The 9,999-nt window shown below is 38.9% G+C and overlaps 1 protein-coding gene across 1 annotated transcript; it reads left to right on the top strand.

Moving 5' to 3' along the window:
- Positions 1 to 3,430: 3,430 nt before the first annotated feature.
- On the top strand, positions 3,431 to 9,216 carry LOC135268385 (thyroid receptor-interacting protein 11-like). The gene is given in 2 exon segments (XM_064361111.1): positions 3,431 to 9,011; positions 9,014 to 9,216. Coding segments are annotated over 2 exon segments (5,640 nt in total). The 5' UTR covers positions 3,431 to 3,503; the 3' UTR covers positions 9,146 to 9,216.
- The last annotated feature ends 783 nt before the right edge of the window (positions 9,217 to 9,999 follow it).

Genomic DNA, 9,999 nt, shown 5'->3' with positions numbered 1-9,999 from the left:
TTTTCAAGGAGTGTAGACACAGAGGCACATAAAACAGGTAACTTTCTGGCAAATGCAAGCAGACCACTGGCAGAATACAGAACACATGAGAAAAAACAGCAGGAAAAAACCACATGACCGGAATTTACTAGAACACCAGTAGTTTCCTAAACCAGAACTTAAAAGCAGCAAACATTTTTTAAAGTAGCTATATTCCAGCCAGAACTGCTGCTAGGAAGGTCACAGACTATCTCACTTCACAAGGCAAATCATTCCAAAGAATCCTTTTTATCCCTAGTGGCAGAAATGACTTGAATATAGTTTCTATGTGTCTTTACTGGTTCCCCTTTCTCTATTCTCTGCTATTGGAGGGAACTCATCCTAATTCCCAAGTAAAATAAGAAACACATGGACACAGGGAGGGGAGCATCACACACTGGGGTCTGTCAGGGGGAAATAGGGGAGGGACAGCGGGGGGGTGGGGAGTAGGGGAGAGATAGCATGGGGAGAAATGCCAGATATAGGTGATGGGGAGGAAGGCAGCAAATCACACTGCCATGTGCATACCTACGCAACAATCTTGCATGTTCTTCACATGTACCCCAAAACCTAAAATGCAATTAAAAAAAAAAAAAGAAAAAAGTCAAAAGAGCAAAGGACCCTTTCATGGGCTCTTGCCTTCTAGGAGCAATGTGACTATCTGTCCACAGCTATTAACTAAAACAAACCTTCTGTTTTCAAATTAGACCCTAACCTAAGGCTGTCCAAGCAAAATTATCAATGAGGTACCCAGGCGTCAAACTGCTCCATTTTAGCAGTCTATCCCTCAGGAAAAAATTTAAGTTCCTCTCTCACATAAACACAAAGATAAATTTCAGAAATATTAAAATGCAAAATACAAAAACATCACAGAAACTTGGCTAAATATCTGTCATATTCCTGTAATACAGAAGGCCTTCCTAGATATGAAAAGGAACCTAGAAGCTATAAAGGCAAAATCTGACAGTTAAAAACATAAAAATATAAAACTTCCATAAAGCAAAACATATCACATATGATACTAAAAAAGAGTCTACATGCTGGGAAAGTAATACATGCAATATGTGAAGACAGGCTAGGCACAGTGGCTCATGTCTGAAATCCCAGCACTTTGGAAGGCCAAGGCGGGCAGATCACCTGAGGTCAGTTCAAGACCAGCCTGGCCAACGTGGTAAAACCCTGTCTCTACAAAAATGCAAAAATTAGCCAGGCATGATGGAGGGTGCCAGTAATCCCAGCTACTTGGGAGGCTGAGGCAAGAGAAGGGCTTGAACCAGGGAGGTGGAAGTTGCAGTGAGCCAAGATCACGCCATTGCAATATAGGCTCTGCAAGAGAGCGAGACTCCATCTCAAAAAAAAAAAAAAAAAAAGTGAAGACAAACTGTTAACATTCAAAAGATAAAAAGATAATATAAATCAATTTTTTTTTTTTTTTTGAGACAGAGTTTTGCTCTTGTTACCCAGGATGGAGTGCAATGGCGTGATCTCGGCTCACCGCAATCTCTGCCTCCTGGGTTCAGGCAATTATCCTGCCTCAGCCTCCTGAGTAGCTGGGATTACAGGCACGCGCCACCATGCCCAGCTATTTTTTTGTATTTTTAGTAGAGACAGGGTTTCACCATGTTGACCAGGATGATCTCGTTTTTCTGTTTTCTTATGATGGAAGCTGAAGTCATTTGAGTTATCTGAGTTCACTCTCCTTTCAAAATATATACATTTGGTGCTACAAATTTATCCCTAAATACTATTTTAGTAATATCTTCTAATGTTGTATTGCTGTTGTCATTTAGTTCAAAATATTTTTTAATTTACCTTTCCTTCTTTTAAACCATAGATTACTTGTATTTTTAAATTTCCAAATATTTGAGATTTCTCAAGAATCTTTCTGTTAATGATACCTAATTCCATGGTAATCAGATATCATTTTTTAATGACTTGAACCCTTTTGAATTCATTTAAGACTTGTTTCATGGCCAGGCACAGTGGCTCATGCCTATAATCCTAGGAGTTTGGGAGGCAGAGGCAGAAGGATCACCTGAACTCAGGAGTTTTAGACCAGCCTGGGCAACACAGTAAGATCCCAACACTACAAAAAAAAAAAAAAAAAAAAGGAATATTAGCTGGGTGTAGTGGCACACATCTGTAGTTCTAGCTACTTGGGAAGCTGAAATGGGAGGACTATTTGAGCCCAGGAGGTCAAGGCTGTAATGACCCATCGTGGTACCACTTCACTACAGCATGGACAACAAAGCAAAACCCCATCTCCACCAAAAAAAAAAAAAGAGTGCTTTATGGCCCAAAATATGGTTTATCTTTGTATATGTTTTCATTGGAAGACAGTAATTGATCACTCTTGGCTTTAATTAAGATGTCTTTTCCCTTAAATAACTTTTGCAAAACATCTTGTTTCATCCCTCAACATGTAATTAAGACTTCCAGTCTTCCAAACATATTAGAAACTACAGTTCATCACAGCAAAACTTGCAAACAACCAAATTTAGTTCTGGCCTGAGCCAGACCTATTTACATATTTGAATTTATTTCATTTTTCATCTTTCTTTGTTCTATAAACGTTTCTATTTTAAAGGCATATTACAATTTACAAAATTTGCAAGAAATGTCTTTTTAAATGTACAAGTTCAACAACTAATAAAAATATGAACATCCAGATACAGTTAAGTCTCAAGTCAGGACATTTTTATGATGGGTTTATTAAAAAATTAAAGAAATAGTCTCTTAAGTTTCAGACATCTGGGTACTTGTGCTATCAAAGTGGTTTCACTGCCCTCAGTGGCCACCATCATGAGAATAGTTAACTCTTGGATTGCTGTACCTCATATATCAGGAAGTGGCACGTTCAGTGATGTTGCTAAGTATACTTATGTAGGTGCAGCTTATGGTTTAACACTTACATGAAAGTTGTATGAATTTATGTAAGGAAACGTTTAGTTTAAAGATGATATCTTTAAATAGATATCTTAGCTGTTAAAACTAAGTGATCTATCTGGAGTATATGCTCAACAATAAAAATCTCAAGGGAGTTATGCTGAGTGAAAAAAAGCCAGCCTCAAGAAGTGAAATACATTCTGCACATGTACCCCAAACTTAAAAAGAAAATTGTTGGCGAGTGTCATGGTGGCTGGTGAGTTGGCAGGAATTGCCCCAGGGAGCTGGGGAGAGTCACTAAAGCAGAAGTAGAACTGGCCCAATCTGGATGGTGGGAATGAGCAGAAGGCCCCGCGTGGGTGACAGCATCACTAGAGGAGGGCCCCTGGTAAAGTCCTAGGCCAGGCCAGGCCAGGCCTCTGTGTTCCTCAGCAGAACCTGGAGCCCACGTTGCCTGGGAACCCCGCTTTGTTACGGAATCCTGCGCACTTGAACTCATCTTGTGAAGGGAGGCGTTCAAGGATATTTGGTCGGATCGTCCGACGGTGCTAAATGTCTTTTTTTCCGAGTGGACCAAGTCGGCCACTAAACTCACCGCGATGTCGTCCTGGTTTGGGGGCCTCGGCTTCGGACGGGACCAGTCTCTGGGTCAAGTCAGGGGCAGCCCGGCTTCCCTGACTGGCCAGATTTCAAGCTTTACAAAGTTTATGCTGACTGGGAGCACGGAGGAAGTGGAAGCAGAATTACCTGATTTTATGACAAACGAAATTGAAGACATTCATGAAATCTTGACATCAGAGAATAAAAGGTGTAAGAAACTCTGTACTGATCTACAAGAGAAACATGAAGCATCAGAGCTTCAACTGAGACACCGATTTACAAGTTACCAAAATCAACTTCAACAAAAAGAGGTAAAAATCCACCATCCTAAAGCCAGACATACTGTGCTCCAGGACCAGAGGCTGAAACTGCAGTCGGCTGCTCAGTCAGTACCTTCAGGAGCTGGCGGTGTACCAGCAACCACTGCATCTTTTTTCACTTATGGGATTAGTCATCATCCTTCAGCTTTCCATGATGATGACATGGACTCTAATGTTGTAATTACATCCCAGCAACAGATAAACCGATTGTCAAATGAAGTTCCAGGACTTAAATCTGAAGTTGTCTATTGGAGGGATATTGATCACACTTCAACAGCACGAAGAACACACAGCTCTGCTCAAAGAGAAATAAACAAACCACAAAATATCATTAAGGAACTGAAACAGAAACAAAGTCAGGAAATAGACGACCATCAACATGAAATGTCAGTACTGCAGAATGTGTACCAACAGAAATTGACAGAAAAAAGTCAACGACATCAAGCAGAATTAAGTGACTATGAAAAACGAATTGAAGAACTCACAAATCTGTTACAACAAGGTGGCCTTGGAGCTACAGAAACCGATCACTCCAAAATCTATGAGATGCAAAAAACTATTCAATTTCTACAAACAGAAAAAGTGGAGTCTACCAAAAAAATTGAAGAACGTGAGGATAAAATAAAAGATATAAATAAAAAATTATCTTCTGCAGAAAATGATAGAGATATGTTGACGAAAGAACAAGAACAGCTAAATGTGGAAAAGATACAAGTAATAAAAGAATGTGAAAACTTGAAATTGGAGTGTAGTGAATTGCAGCCCTATGGTATGAAGCAAAGTGATACTGTGACAGAAAAGGAAAGAATTACGGCACAGAGTGCATCAGTGGAAGAAGTGTTCAGACTACGACAAGCACTGTCTGATGCCAAAAATGAAATAATGAGACTGAGTAGTTTAAACCAGGATGACAGTCTTGTTGAAGACAATCTGAAACTTAAAATGCATATTGAAGACCTAGAAAAAGAGAAGTCATTGCTGAGTCAAGAAAAAGAAGAACTTCAGATATCACTTTTAAAATCAAACAATGAATATGAACTAATCAAAAGTACAGCTACAAGAGACGTAAGTTTGGATTCAGAATTATATAATTTAAGACTTAATTTGGAAGCAAAGGAACAAGAACTCAATCAGAGTATTAGTGAAAAGAAAATCCTGATAGCTAAGATAGAAAAATTGGACAGAGAGAATCAAGATTCTAAAATGCACATGCTTTTGATAAAAGATCAGCTATCAAAACAACAAACTGAAGGAGATTTCATCATCAGTAAACTGAAGCAAGATCTAAATGATGAAAAAGAGAAAGTCCATCAACTTGAAGATGATAAAATGGACATTACTAAAGAGTTAGATGTGCAAAAACAAACATTACTTCAAAGTGAAATGGCCATAAATGATTTACATTTAACCAAGCAGAAACTTGAGGACAAAATAGAAGATTTAGAAGATCAGCTAAATAAATCACAAAAAAATAACGTAAGCATCCAGAAGGAGAATGTGGAACTTAAAGAGCATATTAGACAAAATGACGAGGAGCTTTCTAGAGTCAGGAATGAGTTAACTCACTCTTTAAATCAAGACTCTAGTAGTAATTTTAAGGACAACTTAATTAAAGAAAAAGAAGCCGAAGTCAGGAACTTAAAGCAAAGTCTTTCAGAATTAGAGCAGCTCAATGAAAATTTGAAGAAAGTTGCTTTTGATGTCAAAATGGAAAATGAAAAGTTAGTTTCAGCATGTGAAGATGTGAGGCATCAGCTGGAAGAATGTATTGCTAATAGCAATCAGCTTTCTCTTGAAAACAACACCATTGTGGAGACTCTAAAAATGGAAAAAGGAGAGATAGAAGCAGAATTGTGTCAGGCTAAAAAGAAGCTATTGGAAGAAGCAAACAAGCATGAGAAAACCATTGAAGAATTGTCAAATGCATGTAACTTGAATACCTCTGCCTTGCAGCTGGAACATGAGCATTTAATTAAACTCAATCAAAAGAAAGACATTGAAATAGCAGAACTCAAAAAGCATATTGGACAAATGGATATTGATCATGAAGAAATTAAGGACATTTTGTCATCTAGTCTAGAAGAGCAGAAGCAAATGACACAACTTTTAAACGAGACAGAAATTGTTATTGAAAACCTTCAAGAAAATAGTTCAAAGTTGCAAGAGGAGTTGGATAAATATTCTCAGGCCTTAAGAAAACATGACATTTTAGGACAGACCATACGGGAAAGGGACAGAAGTCTTGGATCCATGAAAGAAGAAAATAATCATCTGCAAGAAAAACTGGAATGGTTTGGGGAACAGCAGAGTCGAACTGCACCTGTGGCTGATCCAAAAACCCTTGATAGTGTTACTGAACTAGAATCTGAGGTATCTCAACTGAACATGATCAAGGATCATCTTGAAGAGGAAACTGAACACGATCCAAAGATAACTGAAGATCAAAACCAGAGTAAGATGCAACTACTTCAGTCTTTACAAGAGCAGAAGGACATGGATGAGTTGAGACACCAGCATGAGCAAAGGCACGCCACGCACACCCAGCTCTGTTTGGAGAACAATGAGCAAGTTAAGTGTTTGCAAGAAACAACTGAACCAATGAAAACCCAGTTTTACAAAGAAAAGCAGAAGATTCAAACAGATAACTCTGATGTTTTTCAAGAAACCAAAGTGCAGAGCCTTAATTTAAAAAATGGAAGTGAAGAGCATGATTTATCTAAAGCTGAAACGGAAAGATTAGTGAAAGGAATCAAAGAGCGAGAACTGGAGATTAAACTTATAAATGAAAAGAATACAGCTTTAACTAAACCGATTGATCAGTTGTCCAAAGATGAAGTTGGTAAACCACCTCAGATCATTCAGCAGAAAGATTTGGAGATACAAGCTCTTCAGGCTAGAATGCCTTCAGCTTCCTGTAATCAAGATGTTGTTTACCTTCAACAGCGACTGCAGCCCTATGCTATGGAAAGAGAACAGCTTTTCACTGTTTTGAATAAGAAGATTAGGGAAAATAACGATCTAAAAAGAAAATATCACAAAATGATGGACAGAGTTGCTGCCAAAGAAGCAGCTCTCATCAAACTGCAAGATGAAAATAAAAACTTGTCCACTAGATTTGAAAGTAGTTGCCAAGATATGTTTAGAGAAACTGTTCAGAATTTATCACGTATCATTAGAGAGAAAGACATCAAAACAGATGCACTAAATCAGAAATGTCAGACCTTATTGGCAGTTTTACGAACATCCAGCACTGGTAATGAGGTTGGAGGTGTTAATAGTAATCAATTTGAGGAGCTCTTACAGGAACGTGGCAAGTTAAAACAGCAAGTAAAGGAAATGGAAGAGTGGAAACAGCAGGTGATGACCACAGTACAAAATGCGCAACGTGAGTCCACCCAGCTTCAGGAAGAACTTCACCAACTTCAGGCACAAGTTTTGGTTGACAGTGACAATAATTCTAAATTACAAGTGGACTATACTGGCCTGATCCAAAGTTATGAGCAGAACGAAACCAAATTCAAAAATTTGAGGCAGGAATTAGCACAACTTCAGCACAGCATTGGGGAGCTCTGCAATACCAAGGATCTTCTTTTAGGAAAACTTGGTATTATTTCACCCCAGCTGTCTTCAGCATCATTGCTGACTCCCCAGTCAGCAGAGTCGCTTACAGCAAGTAAGTCTGAGGTACTGAATGAATCTTCTGAATTGCTACAGCAAGAGCTGGAAGAGCTCGGAAAAGCACTACAGCAAAAAGATGCAACAATTAGAACGCTCCAGGCAAATAATCAGAGATTGTCTGATTCAATTGCTGCCACCTCAGAGCTAGAAAGAAAAGAACACGAAAAAACTGATTCACAAATTAAGCAGCTAAAGGAGAAACAAGATGTTTTGCAAATGTTACTTAAGGGAAAAGATATTTTAATCAAAGCCAAAAGTAATCAATTACTTTCTTCCAATAAAAAACTCACTAACAAAGTAAATGAAAACAAACTTTTGAGGCAGGGAGTCACAAACCTGAAGGAGAAAATATTAATTCTAGTGACGGACATTGGCAAACTAAAAGGAGAAAGTGAAAACATAGTAGAAACATCCAGAGAAAAGGAAACAGAATATCAAGCATTGCAAGAGACCAACGTGAAGTTTTCTATGATGATGCAAGAAAAAGAGTTTGAGTGCCATTCAATGAAGGAGAAGGCGCTTGCTTTTGAAGAGCTATCAAAAGAAAAAGAACAGGGCAAGATTAAGGAGTTAAATCAGCTCGTAAAGGCAGTTAAATTAATGCAGGAGAAGACAGCTGTGTTTCAACAGGAGAGAGACCAAGTCATGTTGTCCCTGAAACAAAAGCAAATGGAAAACACTGCCCTACAGATTGAGCTTCAACATTTACGTGACAACAAATTTTGGTCAAACCAGGAGCTAGAGAGATTGCATAATCATCTTCTAGAATCAGAAGATTCTTATACCCGTTCTGCTGAGCTAGAAAAGCACATACATCTTAGAGCTGAATGGAAGAAAAAGGAGGAACATCTGGAAAGAAAAGTGTTATCATTACAGGAACATTTGGATGTAGCAAATGCTGCACTGGATTCAGCATCAAGACTTAAAGAACAAATTGAAGAACTTAGAAAACAAAATGAGATCCAATCAGAAAAGCTGGATGATGTACAAAAGAAATTGATGAACTTAGCAAACACCTCAGAAGGAAACGTGGACAAAGTCCTAATGAGAAACCTCTTCATCGGTCATTTCCAGGCACCGAAAAATCTGCGTCATGAAGTGTTACGGTTGATGGGGAGCATCCTGGGTGTGAGAAGGGGGGAGATGGAGCAGTTGTTTCATGACAATTAGGGCGGGGTTACCAGGTGGATGACTGGGTGGCTTGGAGGAGGATCAGAAATTGTTCCCAACACACCTTTGAAATCAATTCAGCAATCTGTGCTTCATAGTTCTTTTTCAGAACTTTCTGTTAAATTTCTAGAAACAGAATCTCATTCATCTGTTCCACCACCAAAGCTTTCTGTTCATGATATGAAACCTCTAGATTCACCGGGAAGGAGAACACTAGATACAAATGCACCAGAAAGTTTTAAAGATACAGCAGAATCCAGGTCTGGTAAAAGAACAGATGTAAATCCATTTTTGGCTCCTGGCTCAGCAGCTGTTCCTCTTGTTAACCTAGCTGGACTTGGGGACTTGGACCTGGTGAGCCCCGGCATCACCTTTTGAAACCCATCTCAGATGTTTGGCCCACATTTACACCTTTGCCAGTGTTACCTGATAACCGTGCTGGAGTTGCGTTGAAAGACCTTTTAAAGCAATAGAGGATTCAGCCAGAGACAATCTAGCACTTCAAATAAACCGTGAACACTATACGTATGTACTTTATCACAAAATGGCCTTTTGCAAAAAGTCATGTATTTGTTTGTAGTTGTGCTTCTTCTGAATTGAATTAAAACATTCCTAATGTTTTTAGACACTGCAGGTGTCAGGAGCAAGTGTTTGTTACATAATCTGCTTTATTCCTTCTGATTTGACCTAATTTAAGCTAGGAAGATTTGATTTATCTTTTATCTTAACTTACAAAATACAGAGAGACAAAAATACCAGTAGCTATATGTTAGCTTTTTATTTCCTTATGTGATTTCCAAGCCCATTTAAGCTAGAGATTGTGGTTTATCAAAAGAGTTTTGTTTTTCTTTTCAATGAAGAAGTGGCTTCTCTGCATAGTGTGAAAAGTTGATCTGAAGCATATATTGATCATCTTTAGAGGACTTTGTGGGAAAAGGCCAGTAAGATTGCCCCTGAAAGGTTATAGGTGCCCTGACACAAAGTACGTATTTGGTCCTGTGCAATGTTATCATGTGTGTAGATTCTTTTTTTGTAGTTGTTTGAAATAGAGATGGGGTCTCACTATGTTGCCAGGCTGGTGTCAAACTCCGGGGCTCAAGTGATCCTCCCTCCTCAGCCTCACAAAGTGCTTGGATTATAGGCATGAGCCCAGCCCTGTATGTAGGTTCATGTGATTACCACCATAGTCAAGATACAAAACACTTCCATCACAAGCATCCACCCCTCCCGCTCCGGCTGCCCTCTCCTAATCATAGCCACCTCTCTCACTGTCCCTCTCCTGAATCCCTGACAACCACTAACTGTTCTCCATCTCAGTCATTTTGTT

This window comes from Aotus nancymaae, unplaced genomic scaffold (genome assembly GCF_030222135.1).
Source record: "Aotus nancymaae isolate 86718 unplaced genomic scaffold, 86718_ANA_hifiasm-v0.15.2.pri h1tg000040l, whole genome shotgun sequence".
In the NCBI taxonomy this organism is placed as follows: Eukaryota; Metazoa; Chordata; class Mammalia; order Primates; family Aotidae; genus Aotus; species Aotus nancymaae.
The sequence above is the reverse complement of the archived record's forward strand: the minus strand, read 5'-3'. Positions and strand labels throughout refer to the sequence as shown.